General features: G+C 38.3%; 2 protein-coding genes across 62 annotated transcripts in view; one reads left to right on the forward strand and one right to left on the reverse strand.

The window, feature by feature from the left end:
• The window catches only part of FGL1 (fibrinogen like 1), a 45,259-nt gene extending 37,282 nt beyond the window's left edge, over positions 1-7,977 (reverse strand). For 2 of the 12 annotated variants that reach the window (XM_065061092.1, XM_021285880.2), the window contains exons 1-2: positions 7,752-7,977; positions 6,790-6,842 (exon numbers count right to left, since the gene is read on the reverse strand). In XM_065061092.1, coding sequence (XP_064917164.1) covers positions 6,790-6,842; positions 7,752-7,977 — 279 coding nt within the window. Of the gene's footprint in view, positions 1-973; positions 1,255-6,789; positions 6,843-7,592 lie in introns of those variants that run through there. The other 10 variants (XM_021285879.2, XM_021285878.2, XM_065061096.1 and 7 more) reach the window with 10 other exon arrangements.
• The window catches only part of PCM1 (pericentriolar material 1), a 47,277-nt gene continuing 37,077 nt past the window's right edge, over positions 7,816-18,015 (forward strand). For 13 of the 50 annotated variants that reach the window (XM_065061031.1, XM_065061037.1, XM_065061039.1 and 10 more), the window contains exons 1-7: positions 8,030-8,252; positions 11,991-12,122; positions 12,693-12,938; positions 14,053-14,325; positions 14,878-15,048; positions 15,223-15,339; positions 16,579-16,767. In XM_065061031.1, coding sequence (XP_064917103.1) covers positions 12,027-12,122; positions 12,693-12,938; positions 14,053-14,325; positions 14,878-15,048; positions 15,223-15,339; positions 16,579-16,767 — 1,092 coding nt within the window. In that variant the 5' untranslated portion in view covers positions 8,030-8,252; positions 11,991-12,026. Of the gene's footprint in view, positions 8,004-8,029; positions 8,253-8,536; positions 8,766-9,730; positions 11,390-11,990; positions 12,123-12,692; positions 12,939-14,052; positions 14,326-14,877; positions 15,049-15,222; positions 15,340-16,578; positions 16,768-18,015 lie in introns of those variants that run through there. The other 37 variants (XM_065061062.1, XM_065061067.1, XM_065061072.1 and 34 more) reach the window with 19 other exon arrangements.

The following is an 18,015-nucleotide window of genomic DNA, read 5'->3' on the forward strand; positions in this document are numbered from 1 at the left end:
GAGTTAGTAAGTGCCGAGAGACTTCCAAGACTTTTATTATAACACCTGTGTTGGTTTTACAAAACAAAACAAAAAATCAAAAAACAAATTTGTGCAGGGGAGATCCCCTTTCCAGGAAAATCTTAATCTCAGACAACAGACACGTGGATTAACTATCACACATCATGACAGAGTGAGAAAAACTAAGTGTCATATTTTCAAGTTGAAAGCACAAGCCCTTAACAGCTAGCTGAAAAAAAAAACTTTCTGATTTAAAAAAATGAAGTTTAAGGACAACTCTGTTGAAACCTTGAAATTTTATCCATATGATTACTCATTTAGTGTTCAAAGATTACAGCTGGAATGTGTACGTGTATGGCTATGCAGAAAGATTTCTCCAAAGCTATGGAACAAAAATTCTACCTTTTTATTTCTCTGTGCCTGGGCTTTCTTTAAAAGCTACTTGGACAATCAGTACCACATTCAAATTTCCCATAAATGTGATATTTTTCCAAATCTTTCAATAACAAGTTACTAAATAGATTTGATGACACTAAAGAAACTCCGTGCTATGAAAGTTTTGAACTGTCAGCCTGCCTTCTCGTTCTTGAATTCTGGAGACAGCAAAGTAGATAGAATTCAGGTGCCTATTTCTATTTGTATAGTGTTAATAAGAATGGCATTGCTAATAAATACAATAATAAAAGAGAAGCTGCCAAAAGGACAGGTAATGACTTGAAGGATTTTTGCTTGCTTTCTTTCATCTACAAACAAACATTATTATAAATTTAGAAATTACAGATTTGAATATGAGGTTTATTAATATGAGGTATTCCATCAAACTAGCTACATCCTGCTAAAGCATTCATACATCGTTAGCAACATTGCACCAGTTATTTGGCCTTCAAAATATGTTACTTTTAAACTGTAACTAGAGCAATTACCCCAAATTCTTCCTTCTTCCCTCACACGTACCTAAAATGTTTACCCTTACCTCTGGACAGAACTCTAAGTTGTTAAATCTTCTTAAGCTGATGCAAAGAATTCCAGAGCCCTTCCCAGGCTGCGATTGTTTTTGCTATTAAATTCTGTAGAGTTGAGGCTTACAGCTGCTATGAGTCACTGGGCAGGAATGTTACTGAGAAGTTGCAGTTATCAAGACTAAATTGCAACATAAGAAGACGGTAATTCTGTGCCTAATACAACACTTCTGAAATAAAAGCAGAGCAAAAATAACAAAGGATCATCCATTCCCTTTCACTGATCTGATGCAGGAAAGTGCTCTCAGCATCATATTCACCTATACAGTCCAGAGCTTTCCTGAATTGGAGCCTAAATCTCTTGGACTTCATAGGTATAGAGTGAGCATAACTGACTCAGCTGATTTATAAATAAAACATAATCTCTCAGACTAGAAGTTACATGTTAGAGGTGATAAAGTAAAAAGAAATCTGCTAAAAAACCCCCAAAGTAACAAACATAGTAGAGACATGGCTAAAGGGAACAAGGAGAAAAAAAGGACAAAGAATCTTGTCTGATATAAGTCAGTGTTTTTAGCTAAACTGGAAGGCCCTCAGAAGCACATGATCTCCGTGACTCGGTTAGACAAAATCACTTTCTGTATAAGAGTTTTAGAGCCAAATACATGAAAGAATGTTTAAAACCACAACTTGTTTGCCCTCCTTCCATGTTGGCTCTTCCAAAAAAGTTCAATAAGTGAATATGCTTAAAAGGAATGCTTCTGAAAGAAGCAATACAGAACAAAAGCTTTATATTCCACAATATAAATATTCACACGATCAACTTCCTTTTGAAGACTAATACTTGTAGCACAATTCCTCTGAATAATTTCTGGTATATTATTTGGAACCTGTTTACCTGGCAGTATTTCTTTTTACTAATTACATTATGAATTAACTTCAATTTTTGAATTTCAAATATTTAATACTTGCAATAAATTTCTCACAAGTAGCCTACACTAAGAATCATTCAAAAATTCAAAATCATTCAGTAAATGATTTTTGCTGGGTATCTTACTATGGCTAATGATTTTTGCAAGAAGGGAGATACCTGTTCATAGAGTGACTCTTAGCTCTTAAATTACCATTACTTAGTGGGCGGGCTCTGAATTTAGAAAGCGGAAAAAAGGTATGGTATTTTAAACACAGAGTTATAATGTAAACACTTCATTGAGGGTTACAAGTAGATTCTCCATCACTTGAAGTCTTTAAACAAAGACTAGATGGCTAAAATACATGGCTGTGGTTCAGTTAAACAAGAATTATATACAGCATCAAGTAAGAGATTCGTGTTATTCAAGAAGTTTATAGGCTGCCCATCATCAGAATGATGTTTCAAGAATACACATAGTAAATAGAAGGATCTCAACGAGCATACAAACGGAAGTCATATAAGCACAAAAGGAAGAGATGTCTGTCTCGGACCTGTTGGATACATCCAATACTGAAAACTGACACATATCATAGACCTTAAAGTGGTCAGTAAAGACCTGGCTGTTCACACAGATGTTATTCAAATTTGCTGTTCTTGAGAGAGTTCTCAAAGAGTGAAGCAAAATATGGCAAAGATCATTAATTACTCTTTGATCAGTTTTTTGACAAAAGTATGTATAAGGATAAAATGCTGTTCCTCATTTCTATGCTAAATCATGTTTATTACTTCCTATAAGCAAGGCAAAACCAGTCAGTTCTATTAAATCCATGTTATACCTTTTGTGGATGTCTAAAAGAAAGAGGTAGCACTCTCAGCTGCGTGCCTTCCCAGGTATTTTACCTGACAGAGGTTCAACAGCTTTGGGTAATACCAAACATGGGTAGGGGCTGCACAATGAGTCGATGGAGAGCAGCCCTGCAGAGGACTTGGTGGATGAAAAACTGAATATAAGACAGCAATGTGGTCTCAGAGCCAAGAAAACCAATTATATCCTGGGCTGCATCAAAAGAAGTGTGACCTGCAGGTTGAGGGAGATGATTCTCCCCCTTTGCTCCAGTCCTGTGAGACCTCACCTGTAGTCACTGGGTTCAGCTTTGGGGCTCAACAAAATGGGGTAAATGGCTGTTTGTCAGAATGTACTGTCATTCCCTTTATTACAAATTAATGTTTATGCTCTTCTCTGCATTGTTCTAGTTCATGTAATGCTAAGGATGAAACAGAAAACATGTAATAGACTCCATTCTAGGATTGGCTGAAATCACATATTTAAAAGTATGCATTCAGCATTGTATATCCAACAAGAGGATAATTAAATGGTCTCTCATATATGCTAAACAGTAACAATACTAAATTGAAAATAGTTGCAAATGGAATATGCTGCTTGGTTTCACAACTTAGATACTAGACTTTTTTTTTCTGAGGAGAAAAAAAACAGAAACAAAAAGCCCAAACACAACAACAAAAAAACAACCACCAGAAAACAACAACAACAAAAAAGCCTCAAAATCCCAACCTGACTAATGTTGAGGAAACTTAACTTTAGAGGTTTTTTTATTTTTTTAACATCTAAAGTAGTAGCAATGTGCTACTTCCATAATAATATTTTGTTACTGAAACAGACCAGAGATGGAATCAAAGATAAACCCAACTCAGCTTTATGACTAAAAATTTCTGTATGTCCATGTTTTTAAAGGAAGCCTCCTTCTCAAAAGTAAGTCTATACTTTTTATAGACTGACTAAAGAATTGCATGGTACGTTTACAAGAAAATCTGGTTAAGTGGTTATTGTGATTGACAACATGCCAGTTATGAGAATACTATTATATCTTCCCATTGTAAGCTTATTCCACAAATAAAAGCATTGTGTAGGAGCTTCACACACAAAATGCCATGGGTGCTTGCGTAGCTGACTGACACGTTAAATGGCTTCCAACGTTCCAGGGCAGGCTGCCCATGAAAGCAAGTCCAGCTCTATCTGCTTGAGTGGAGTTACTTTAGATCATTCAAGAGTTCACTTTAACTACATTTTCATAAGAGGTGGCCCACGTATTCAAGATAATAAAATGATAATAAAATGGTCAAAAAGCTTTACTGGCTTTAGTCAACAGTTTGGACTGCTGTAAAACATATCCACTAAGCTTTTGAAAGTTAAATATACTTATTAGCTGTTAATATTTTATGTTTCTTTGGAGAAACATATAAAAAAAAGGAGAATGTCTTACTTATTTCTGCATTAATAGATTCTCAATGTTCCTTCTCACTGAAGCAATTTGGCATTTCAGATTCTTTTGGAATAATCTATACCAGTTTAACATGAGCCTTACTTAGTTAAATGACAGCATTCTCTTTCATTGACTGCCTTATTTATATACAAGAAGCTTGCTCCAAAGTATTAAAATACAGTGTAGAGAAAGCACTTACATTATGAATATGCAGGAATGACTGGAAATAGAAAAAAAGTTAAATAGATGAGACTACCTAAGAGTACATCAATACAATGTTGAACTAAACAACAAACGAAGAGGGACATCCAGATTAAGTACCATATTTGTAGGTTGGTTGAGAAACTGGATCTTAATTTCTTAAGAGTGAGAGAGTACTTATGACTTTGCTAACTTCTGTGCTATAGAGACCTCTTTTAAAATGATTTTCAAAATTGGCTTTAACAGACCCTGACTTCAAAGGGGACAATGAGAAAAATGTGGTCCTGAGACTTCTAGGCAGGGCAGCAGTGCTGCTCCTGATGTGTTTTGGTTGTGTGAAATACTCATGCTTAATAAAACCAGGTTATCCCTCATGGCTCCATCCTGTCACTTCTTAGCTCCAAGTTTGATACCAGTCACTAATATTTTACTAGCATGTAATACCTTGAGTGTGTATAATAGCAAATACTACAGACTGATGAGATAACACCAGTTTTAACAGTATTAGTTTTCCCGCCCCTACAGATGTGGGGAAGGTTTACAATAGGGATCCTGTCCATTCTTCATCTGAGACTTAAGAGCTTTTCCAGGGTCTGACCAGGTTAGCTAATACTGATAACACAATTACTCTCTCCTTTATTGCTTCTGATGGCTATTATGCCTGAATGGATCATCAAAATTTGCTGTCTTCTTCACAGGTAATGAACTGGCTAATCCCTGACCAGCCTAATGCTTGACTTTGGGGTCTTAAATGCCTGTGCCCCTGCCCTACACCTGCTTAATTTATTATCAAACCACACAGCTATAAGTGGGCACTTTATTTTCCTGTACAAATCAACTCAAACCTCTTTGTTAATCACTTAAAAGATCTTTCAAATCTAACATTAGACAAAGAAAGAAAAACTGCTTCTAGTATAATAGCCTGATAGTGATCGTGTAGCCATATTATGGTAGACCAATAATTTTTGGCCAGTTTCATTTTTGCAGCAAAAACCTCTTTGTCACATCAGCGAAAAAGTGGACCATTACTACTTGAACTGAACGCCCTACTAATTGCTGTCTTTGTTTCAAGGCCTTTAAAGATTTCTCTCCCTAACCACTCCTCACATCTCCTCTGCCTCAGTAAAACTTTATTCTTTCACGACTTTATGTCCCTAGTCCTTACATGCCTGCATTTTATTTGCTTTCTTCCTTTTCACTCTGGAATAATAAAGTAAAATTAACAAGATACAGCCAGCAGGTGCGCAAGGAAAAAATCATCACGTCTCTGACATAGTTTTCAGACCTAATTAAATTGGGTTATCTCAAAGATAATCCATTCAGTTTCTGTGAGGGTGCATTCATTAGCATGTCTGCTGATGGAAGCACTTCTGGTGTCTCATTAGTGTCAATATAGGACTTCCCCCAAAAAAGGTTTTGTTTTTTTTAATTAAAAAGACATTTTTTAAGCCATATTAGTTTTGGCTTACAGACATTGCCAAACCCTGAAATGTTATTTTATAATAGTAGTGGAGAACCACCTACTGGAAATAACACTTCTTGCAGTGCAATCCATGGTTCCTTAGTTCTTACTGTATCTTTTTTCAGGCCACATCCTCAGTGACAAACAGCTCTGAGGAGCTGCTACTGTTTTATTTCTTTGGACCACTTTTTAAACAAACAAACAAGTCTGCACCCAATTCCAGAAGAGGAACCGAAAACAAAAAGAAGAGAAAAATGAAAAATCATCCTGCAAATATTAAGCAGGAATCAGAATAATGATGCTGTAAGCTCCTAAGAAGGATACTACCAATATAGGACATCCCGTGCTAAGGAAAATACGCAGTTATGACTTACAGAGGACTACAGTAAAGACCTTGTTACTAAAACATACTAAAATTTATTTAATTCATTGTTTTTCCTTAACAGTGTACTTTATTTTTATGCAAGTTGTTGGGTTTGTTTGGTTTTGTTTTGTGGGTTTGGGGGGTTTTTGTTTTGTGGGTTGTTTTGTTTGTTTGTTTTGTTGTTGTCGTAGAGGTGTTTTTGTTTTTCCCGCAGCAAGCAACAGAAATGCGGGTGCTGTATTTTAAGAATAAACCACAGCAACAAAAATGATAGTAATTGTATTAAGGCATTATTTTTTCTTAAATTCTGCCTCCCCCTGCTGGGCAGTGGGAGGTAATGCCACTGTGACAATAAAAAGTGTCTTGCCAACAGCAATATTGCCAATATTGTGCTGAATATCCAGACATGGTATCTGAAGCCAGGATGAACTTCTTTATTAGCTGCAGAATTACAATACAGATGAAGAATATATATCCATCACATAGAGAGCTTCCATCGAGTTGCTGCAGATTCTTTTAAAAGTGATTTCAGTTATGGATTTAGAGTTGCGTAGCCCATGGTAGAAACAGGAGAAAAATGCTGCTACAACAGGCAGTTTTATACTCACCTCTTTCATCCACTGCACATTGTCCATACATTCCTTTGATACAGGGGCATCTGCTGGAGAAAACAACAATGTTTTTATTAGAAACATTTCTATTTCACAGGTTTTCCAACAATTTAGTTCCTTTTCTAAATTACAGATAAATTAATGTGTCATTGAAAAAGTTTAACGCATCATTTATTTTTTGGTGGAGCAAAATACATTGGTATAAGTACTAATACAGGAGAGACGGGGGGTTAACTAAATTTCCACATAACACCAGTAGAACGTTTCTTGCCCAGGGCGAACCACAAGGCCGAGGTAAATATTCCATGCTTCTGCTTTAGAAACTCCGTGTGATGGAAATGCTGAAAATGATAACTCTTTTTTCCCATCCTGACAATGAGGGAGAGCCCCCTCAAATGAGAGAAATATAAATGATACCAGCTTTACTGAAAAATAAATCTGAGTATACAGTGCAAGCCCAGCTCTGCAAAGCACCAGCAACAAGAATCACAGGATGTTAGGGATCGGAAGGGATCTTGAAAGATCATCTAGTCCAATCCCCCTGCCAGAGCAGGACACCCAGATGAGGTTACAAAGAACTTCTGCTAAAGACAAGTTTATCTGCCTGGAACAACTGGGTGATCAGAGCATGAGAGCAAAGCACAGCACGACTAATACCCAAATCCTATTTCCTTTTTCCGTACTTTTTTTCAAAAGGAAAGTTTCGAGAATTCAGATCTGTAAACTCTAATTCCTAAAGCAAGTTGCTAAGCAGGAAAAAGTAGAAAAAAAAGAGTTGAACAGACTACAACGCTTTCCACCTTTCCACCGCCGCATTTTCAGCTGCGAGTTCTCGGCTGAGCCCAAACGCCCACACAGCGAGCCGGCACTGCCCCAAACGGGCACAGCATCTGATCCCCGCCCACGCTCAGGGTTTTGACGTGACTCGACTACTCTTCCAGTCAGCTCACGTCACTTACAGTCTTCATCAGCGGCTCCGTATTTCATTTTACAGCCCCAAGGCTCCCGACGCTTCGCTGCCACCGCCCGGCCGCGGGAGGCGCCAACCCTCTTCTCGCGCGCTGCACGCTGGGACTTGCAGTTTCCAGCGCCCCTGACAGCGCGCGCGCCGAGAAGCGCGGGAAGGGCCGCCCTCGGAGTTACGTGGCCCGAGGCGGGCGGTGCTCGCGCGGCGCGGAAGGGCATCGCCGGGCGGAGGTTACTAGGTAACGGTGTGTATCCGTCCGCTGCGGTCCGCCTTCCGCACCCCTGGCGGAGTGGTGGCCAAGATGGCGGTGGTGGTTGAGGGCGGGCTGTAAGTCCTTTCGCCAGCCCTGTTTCGCGGCGCTGAGCGAAGCAAGGCCGCGGCTCTTCTCCGCTGCCGGAAGGCGAAACGCTCGGCCGGGCAGCGCCAGGCCTCGCGAGTAGCGAACGGCGGTGGAGGAGAAACTGGGCCTGGGTGACCTCCCCTCTGCCGCGGGGTGAGCCGCCCTCTCTGCCCCCTCGCGCGGCGGGCTGCCCCTTCTTCCTCAGGCGGCGGAGCGCGGGAGAGGCGGGGGCCGCCGCCGGTGGGGCAGGGCCGCCTGGCTCGGCCTTTGCGCCCCTGCAGGCCCGCGGGGTTGGGCACCCGGCCGCTGAGGAGAGTGGATTAGGCTCGCTGATGGGCAGGAGGGGGCCGGGACCGGTGGGCCCAGGGAAGTCTTGAGGTGCCAGCAGGTTGAGCGGGTCGCTCCCCGCCGCCCCGGGGAAAAGCGCGTTACCCGCTCTCCAAGGAGACGCCCGCGCTTTTGCCTGAGGCGCTTCGAGCAGAGCCCGCCTACCCCCATTCTCCGGTTGCCGGGCTTTGGCGCCGTGAAGGAGCGGGCTCTCTGAGCGCCTCCCGACCGCTCCGGCCCGGGCAGCGCCCCGCCTGCCTCACACAGCAGCTCGGCGGGCAGAGCCGCCGGGGGATCTCTCAATCTGTCGGCCCCGTTGGCGGCGACGAGACCCGCCGGGTGAGTGGGTCAGGTCGGGCCGGCAGGCTGCGGGGCGGCGGGAAGGGCAGAGGTGCGAGGCTCGGTCCCGGCTCTGCAGGCTGCTAGTGCTGGGCATCCCTCCCTTGGGCCGGGCCTTTGCGTTTGGGTTTCTCTTAGCGCCTAGCTCGTGTGAGGACTGTCCGGTGCAACAGGAGAGGACTTGCTTCGTTGTCTGCTCCTGTTTGATGATTTTTTTTTAATGTTTCGCAATACCATGTAGATATTTAATGCGTTAATGCTAAATTAATGCTCAGTGGGGAGTGTGTGCCCTAAAACCCTAAACTTAAAGAGAAGTTTGATCCCATTTTTAGTCTTTATGGCTCTATGTTGGCTTTTTACAACTTTTTGTTTTCCATTTAATTTTCAAAAGTTCCTACGTGCAGAGTTAAGTGCTCTTCAGAGCTCTTGCAGTTCATGTGAATACTCTAGGGAAAAATGTCAGAAACAATTCTGCTGTAGAAAAGAGCCATTTAAAATATAGATGTCTTTGATTTGTTACCATGTTTCCTAGGGATACTTTTGAGCAGTTTGCATATTGCTGTTACATGTACGAAACGTGTTTTGACTGAATCTTCCATGTTTTGACTGTAATGCTACATGTTACCTTATTCTGTAGAAAATAAACTTGAAAGTATTTTTTTCGAGTTCGTAGCTAATGTTGTAAGGCAGTATGCATGTGCTCAAATAGAGCCTTTATACAGATTCTCTAATGTGCAGGAAGTTCAGATTGCTAATAGGTTGCTGCATGCAGAAATAGCGTAATGGGAGGATACCAAAGCTTTTATTAGAGGATTTCTTCTGGAAATAGCTGGTATAATGGAAAGTAAGGAAAAACTACAAATAGTTATGTGAATAGTTATATGAATTATGTAAAGATGAATACTGCCTCTTTTTTTTTTTTTCTTTTTTTTTCTTTTTTCTTTTTTTTTTTTTACAATGGAAGGTAGGGGAAAAAAACATTTTGCTGTGATCTCAGTAGAATTACATAACATGATGAGGAAACAGCTTACTGAGTTGGGCTGTAAACCCAGATGGCCTCTAATCTTGTCAAGATGAACTTATTATGCTTAGTAGCATAGGTCAGGATAGAGTGCCAGTTGAAATGTTGGGGCTCACACATCTACAAAGCTGAAGAGTATCTGTAACTGAAGTTATTGCAAAACATAAGTGTTTTCTAAAATAAGCTAAACTCTGATAACTGTTTGTTTGAGTGCTTGTCAGATTAACATGGAGTTGTCAGGAAAGCTTCCCTGTGAACTTTTCATGGAATGCTTGTGCTTCTGCATGAAAACAAAGATAATGTGAAAGGGCATTGTGTTATTTTCTAAATAAATCTGACAGTTCACCTGAGTGGAAGTTGCACAGGAGGTATGGTTTTACAGTTGATCTCTCTGGATTTTGCACCTCCTGATGACATGGCTTTTATTTGCCTTCCTTGAGCTTACAGGTATTTCTTATTTAGTCATAGGTTTAGCCAGATCAGGGAGCTTATCCAGTTGAGAACTCACCTGTGTGGGTTTTTTGGTTGGTTTGTTTGTTTGAGGGTGGGTTTTCTTGTGTTGTGTGTGTGGGTTTTGGTTTTGTTTAATTTTGTTTTTTTGCCTAGCTAGTTCACATAGATGGTACCTTCTGATTCCATGGCCTACTGGACACTTCTCTTGAGACAAAGAAGGGAGTATGAACAAATGTGCAAGAACTGTAGGGCACAGATCTGCCAGTTCACAAAGTCGCAGGCACTGAATTATACCTGTGTTATGATTGTGAGATGCAAAAGCGGAATTACTTGTAACAGTGTTAATGTGACTTAGGTTGGTATGCTGCTGAGTAGAGATGTGGTTATGGTATAATGAGCATAATCAATAAATCCCATTTCCTTCATGATATAATAACAAGGCTGTGTTTGCACAAAAGTACTGCTTTGTGCAAATGAACCTACTGAGGAGGCTGTAATTGACTACTATAAGTGTAATAGTACAGCTTTTAAACTTCGGTATTTTTTTTTTCTGGAACTGATTAGAAAAAGAAACCTTCTTAGATACTTCTTAATCTTGAGTTTTAGGTGATTTCTTCACCTGCACTGTGTGAAGTATTGGTGAGAAAATTAATAGTAGGTAGGTTGCAGTAAAATATTTAGAAATAATTTGTCCTTTTAGTGTTTTTTTTGTTTCTGTTGAAGATAAAGTTAGGATCGTGTCTTAACACAGCAGTTAAAACTAGCTGGAAAAAGTAATTATCTGCAAAACTGTTTTTCTTCTACATCTGCAATGGAACTTCATCGCAGTTATAAAGAAAAAGTTGGTAGCTTTGTGCAGTGGAACTGTGCCAGTAGCACTTAAGCTAAACAATTTTTATTGCTGCCCAAAAGTATGTACAGTTATGTGTTCTTCAGCTTTTTTAACAGGCTAATCTAATTTTACTGCTATAAAGGAGTACTTTGTTTCTATCTTTCAGCTTTAACAACTTTTATATCACTAGAGTCAAAACTACAAGTGAAGATAAAAACTTTTAACATGTAGATGACTTTATACTGCACGGAATGATCCGATTAGAGAGCAGCAGGGCTCTAGGAAACAAATTATTTTGGTTTTGCTAGAAACTATAATGTAAGTGGTGTGGCATTCACTGCTTTAAAGACTTAATCTGTAGTAAAGAAAGTAAAAATCCTTTAATCGATATCTATTTTCTGTGTATTGTACCAGGTATCCCCTTCAGTGATCTGTTGTCAGTATCTAAATATTGTAATAAATGTGAATGTTTGACATATTAGATCTCCAAAATCACTTACTGTATTGAATAGGCATCACCCTGGACCTGAAAGTGCAGGCTTTGTGAATCACAGAGCAGTCTTTCCAAGCACTGCATAGTGTGTTTTGAAGTGAGGAACACTGAGAGCCTCCAAAGAAAAAATTATTTACTTTCTAAGAGCAGGGATTAAAAAGGAAAAAAAAAAAAAAAAAGAAAAAGAAAAAAAAAAAGTGGCATTAAAAATTAAACAAGAAGTAGTTGGGGGGGTGTGTCTTACCTCCTATCTTGTGTTCTTCTCGTTGTTACATTTTTAGTAACAGAGTTCAGTAAACATGGGTTTTAGTTTCCTAAAACCGCTTTGTGTTTGCATTTTATGGTGAAAATGTAGTAGTCATTTCAGATTATGAATCTTTAAAATATTCGACATAAACTGATTTTAATACAGCCTGTTTCTTTCAGCTATTTTTTTTAGATTCTTTTTATTGATTGCTTGTCATGGCAACAGGAGGTGGTCCCTTTGAAGAAGGCATGAATGATCAAGACTTGCCTAGCTGGAGCAATGACAGCTTTGATGACCGGCTGAACAACACGGTATAATTAATCTTATCTTTTGGTTCCTTTTTTATGATGTATGTTAATTACCAGGTAGACAGCAAACAATGCAAAACCCTAAGCCTTGTCAGTACAGCTTTACAGGTAAGTATCCACAAAACCAGTAGAAATAATTGAAGTAGATGTTAGCAAGCAATGAGTGTAATTCAGAGGTTGTGAAGTCTGCAGATGGGAAGTGTTTTGGATTAAAAAAAAAAAAAGTAGCTAGACACAAAAGCATTGTAGGTGTCATGAAAGTGAAAACTCTAATTTTAAAAGTTCTTAACTGCTGAAAAGCCTTCAGCAAAGAAGAGAAATACAGTTTTAGGTTCCTTTGAAATTAATGCATTATATGAGCAAATGGGTTTAAAATTTCCTGAAAAGCTATTTTTAATTTCTGCAGTGGATTTTTTGTAATGTGACATTTGCTCTAGAAAACTCAGTGCATATTTGGATACTGCTTTTTACTTCTAAAATGGAAGTAAAATTTCTTTGACTGAATTAAAACATCTACTTTTGTATCTGTGTGGATAATAAATACAACCTTTTTTCTTCATTCTCCTCCTTAAGGACTGGGGAAGTCAACAGAAGAAAGCAAACAGATCTTCAGAAAAAAACAAGAAAAAGCTTGGTGGGGAAGCTGAAACAAGGCTTACTAATGATATATCTCCAGAATCCTCACCTGGAATAGGACGACGAAAGACCAGAACTCCTCATAGTTTTCCTCATGCTCGATACATGACCCAGATGTCTGTTCCGGAGCAGGCTGAGCTAGAAAGGCTTAAACAAAGAATAAACTTCAGTGATCTGGATCAGGTTGGTGTGAATACTAGATCCCACTATAAATGTGACCGAAATTTATTCAGCTATTTCTTGATAACTTGACAGATGAATGAGCTTTCTCAAGCAATTAAGATTTTAAAAAAGCTTATAGGCATCACGGGAGCCAAATCAAAATTCTGGTTTTGAGCTTAAGAAAATTGTGGAAAGTTCAGAAGCATGGCTTTCCTGTACTTGAGGGTACACTGTCTTCACTTTCTTCCTCTCAGTTGTTAAGAAATCCCTGTGTCCTCAAATCAGTATTACTCATCATAATTGTCTGCCACTTGAGAATATCTGTTACCTGATTTTGAAAGTCTGTTCCTGAAGTGCCGGTTTGCGATTTTGAACATGTTATCCATGTGGATTGAGCAGAAGAGTAGCTTTAATAACTGCTCCTCAGTAAAGTGTAGAGGAATGTATGGCATGAGCACTTGAGCAATAACTGCTTCCTTGGGAAAGTGGCATGTTCATCCTTCCTTTGTCCAGAACAATGACAAGTGTGAGGGATTAATGATTTGGTAACAAGGCATACATTTGTGCTAACAGTTTCAGAATAGAGGTTTGTTAATCTTTGCCGGTTTGTTGTTAACTTGTTTGGGTTGTGAAGATTCTTTCAAAGGTGGTTCATTGCTTTGACTGGGAATATAAAGACTGGGCATAACTTCCTCCAGAACTGTGTATTAGGACAACAAGTTGCTATTCAGAAGGTTCTAAAGAAAAGCTGAAGTATGAGGTATCATATTCTCAAAGTGATTATGTTGTTCTTTTATTACTATTCTTCTCTCAAATGTACCTGGAGAAGTAGGATGCCTTTCACTATAGTAAAGGTGGAGGTCACAGCAAAGATGAGGACTTAAGCTCTGAGGAACTGCAAAACCTTTTAGCTGTTCTTGGAAGGTGGGCTTGCTTTCTGAAAACTATATGGCAAAAAATCACCTGCACTGTGTTTACCTACCTTTTGGCTAGTTAGTGGCTAATAAGGTAACTTCAAAATCAGTCTAATAATGCTGCAGAACTGACAATTCAAACAATGAAACAAATCAGTGTTGATAATATGTTGGAGGGAAAAAAATAAAACAACTGTTCTTGTTTGTTTGTTTGTTCATAGAGAAGCATTGGAAGTGATTCTCAAGGCAGGGCAACAGCTGCTAACAACAAACGTCAACTTAATGAAAACAAAAAACCATTCAACTTCCTGTCACTGCAGATAAACACTAACAAGAGCAAAGATCCTGCCTCATGTTCCCAAAAAAAGGAAAGTGGGGTGTCAGTCCAACGTAAAGAGTTGTTTGGTGCTGCTCTGAGCAAGGATTTCTTGCAAAATTGTCAAGTCTCTGCTCAAGAAGATGGAGGGGGAGAACCAGCTATGGATAGTAGCCAGGTATTTACATAGCTTGTAAAGTCTGCAGAATATTGACTCTCAGGTTTTAATTACCTTATTACTTCTCAGTGCATATTTTTAAATTTCCGGAAAGTATAACTGTCAAATCTTTATTGGAAAGACTTAAGTCTTCCCACTTTTCTAAAAGGCAAGTTGAGGAAAAAGTGAACCCAAACATAATAATTTATTGTTCCTTAGAAATTTTCTTATTGATAACAGAAACAGTATTAATTTTAATCTTAAAGGTTTGTTGTCTTTTTATACAGTTCCAAAAAATACTCCCACAGCTTAATATTTTCATGTTAATGAGCTCAATTCTGTTTTAACCTATGTTGACAAGAAGCCCCGTGCTTCAGTCTTGCAGCTTCACTCATGCATAAATCTGTCCTTATCAAGGCTATTGACTTCTAACCACTTGCAGATGTGTGCTTATAGGATTGAAAGTGCTAGTATGTCATCCCTTGAATTACTACTTTGCTATCACCATTTCTTGTGCATTAAATACGTTAAAGCTGTAGCTGAATGCATTCAGTAATTTCAGTGTCTTTACAGATTGTGAGCAGACTAGTTCAAATTCGCGACTATATTGCTAAGGCCAGCTCCATGCGGGATGATCTTGTAGAGAAAAATGAAAGATCGGCCAATGTTGAGCGTTTATCACACCTTATAGATCACCTTAAAGAGCAGGAGAAATCCTATCTGAAATTTTTGCAAAAGATGCTTGTAAGTTTGAGAACATAATATATTTATTTCTGCACTGTAAGCGTTTTTAGGAGTTGAGCATTGATGTTTTCATGGTGCTACTGGGGGTGTTGGTTTTGATATGTAGTGCCTTTCGTAATTCCTTTTTACTGCCCCCTTATATGGCTTTTGATTTATGCCAATGAAATATTTCAGGCTAGACAAAATGAGGAGGATGATGTTCGGACTATAGATTCAGCTGTGGGATCTGGTTCTGTAGGTGAGAGCACATCGCTAAACATTGATGTGCAGTCTGAGGCTTCAGATACCACGGTAAGCTGCTTTTTAGTAATTAAGGTGCTAGAAATGAAGGCTTTGTTTTGGTTTTATCCTGATTGTTGTGATAGTGTCATAATTTGCAGTTCAATTGAAAAATAGTAAATCCCTAGACACTGTTCAGGAGGTGTTCATGCTTGTGTGGACTTTTTTTTTTCCTTCTTTTTAGTATGGGAAAAAATTTAATGATTCTGTCACAACAATATACCTTGATTAGTTTTTTAAATGTCGTTGGAATGAAGGGTTAAGTGTTTACTTTGGCAGAGCATGAACTGGATTAATGTAGGAAGGAATAGTTTTCTATGCAATGTAAGTTGTGGGTTTTTTTTTTTTCTGTTAGTGGGGAAAACTTAGCATTGGCTGAGGAGAGGATTAGAAATGAGTCATTAGTGGGCCATTCCCCCAGCATCTTTCTAGTAATATACTAGAAGTGTTAACCTAACACAGAAGTTTCTCTCCTTTTTTGCAGACATGAGCACCTTTTAGAAAATATGTTCTCAATTTAGTTCTGAGATACACAGACAGTCTTGCTTTCCATTTATAAAAGCTTTAATATGAATGTGGTAAACAATTCTTGTAGTAGATACAGCAACATTTTAATAACTTATGTTTTACATCTTCCAATACTACTGTACTGAGGAAAAATACTGGAAAGCTGGTACTCTTTTAGCCAGTTAGTACTCTCAATTTTCTACAGATTAGGAGAATTTACATGCTTAGAAAGAAATCAGTAGTTGAAACATTACGAAGTTTTGTAATTATTTTTGGCTTTGTAAGAACTCCTTCTATCCCTGTAAAGAAAAAAAAAATGGTGTACATGTAAGATGTGTTGTTTTCTTTTTTTTTTTTTTTTTAAAAAAAAAAAACCAAACAAACAGAAAAAGACAAGTACAGCTTTTAAGAAGTATGCATGTGAACTTGTATTTTCCTTCATCTTTGCAAAATGGGTTTTAGTTTTATGCTTGGCTCTTCATTTTGTATCTAATTTCTCTTTACATGCAGCCTGAATATATTACATGCAGAATGGATATGTCTAGTCTTATAATGTTGATGGCTCTGTGGAGCCTTATTGTTATGAAAATTTTAAGAATGACTAAAAATGTCTTTGCCCTTTAGTAGATTTTGTTTGCTATTAGTTTTCATTATTTGATAAAAGTGGGTAGGTTTGTAACGTAAAAATGCATGTTGAGTTGGAGCACATGTTCAAATTCTAACATACTAAACTATTTAATAAAGGAGGTATCTTTTAGTTTGAGCATTCGGCCCTGCATTGAGGACAAACTAGGGAATTCAGCTTCACAAGAACAGGTTACAGACTTTGATGTTACTGCAAGCCCTAAAGGGAAAAATGACAGAGCTGCCCTGAATGACAGGGAAATCTGGCCTTGTAGGATTAATAGCCGAGAACATGGATTGCCTTCAAAGGTACACTTCAAAATATTATTTTAGCCTCAAATAGGGTTTATACATGCTGATTTTGTTTTTTTCCTGTTAACCGCTTAAAATGTATTTGTCACTCACAGCGAATGTTCCCATTTGGCCTGCTTCTCTGTATCCAGCTGTCTTTTAGTTGAATGACTCGTCTTTGCTTGGAGTTTGTTGTTGTTGTTGTTGTTTTTTTTTTTTTTTCTTTAAATAGAGATGTTTGACAGCTTTCTCTACTGAAGTGTAAGCATTGACAGAGAAAGTACTACATGTAACTCTTTACAGCCGGTGTTCTGATTTTATGTAGGTGATCTTTCTAGTTTTGCTGTTCTCTTTCTGGGAAAACATTGTGTATGTGACTTTCAGACACTTGTCATGTTACACTTAATAGTCTACCAATGCAAATTTAAGCTAATGTCATATAGAGAAAATAAATTAGAGAATAGTAGCTCTAACTTGTTCCACAAATGTTTTTGTATAGCTGTTCATATAAATATTTGGTTGGAAGAGGGAAGGCCAAGGGGCTTGGAGTCTAAAACTTGTTTTGTTATCTGTTACCAGCTTTTCTATGGCTTTGTCTCTTACTCTGATTAAAAAAAAAAAAAAAAAAAAAAAAAAATCTTAAGTTTGATTATTTTTCTTCCCATAGAATAAACTAGAAGGCTTAAATGTTTGTCAAGCTTATTAATCTAAATGTAGAACTAAGCTTGAAAAATTCATTTGATTTCAATGAACTCAGTCAAAACTGGTACTTCAGATAATACTTGGATTATTTAATACGCGAGTGAGACTGAGGTGCATCCCCTTATTCCTTCCTGTGTTTGTTTCGTTGTGTACTCTATTTTGTCTCTACTCTGCTTTACACAGAAAAGGTGAAAATTTAACAGGAATTATCAGTGCCAATTGCAGTGTTAGTTTTAGTGAACCTTCTTTGAGAAGTTTAGATTCTGGTTGTGTTTTTTCTCTGCTGGAAAGCTGAGCATTCCATGGTACCCAGAACTAATTAATAAGATGCTTGCTTCTATTCTGACATTTGGTGTGAAATTTTTGGACTGAGAGAATTTTGTACTTCAGAAACTCAGCACTATGTGGAAAGAAGATGATGGCTTTAGTAATGTTCTTTTTAAATACTTGTCAACTCTTAACAAAAAAGGAGGCAAATTTCTCCATGGTTTTCTCTGTATAGTGTGATAATCACACTTCAAACAGGATCAGAATCTTAACTGTGGATGTCTCATTAAAATACTT

Source organism: Columba livia, chromosome 4, assembly GCF_036013475.1.
Source record: "Columba livia isolate bColLiv1 breed racing homer chromosome 4, bColLiv1.pat.W.v2, whole genome shotgun sequence".
Lineage (NCBI taxonomy): Eukaryota > Metazoa > Chordata > Aves > Columbiformes > Columbidae > Columba > Columba livia.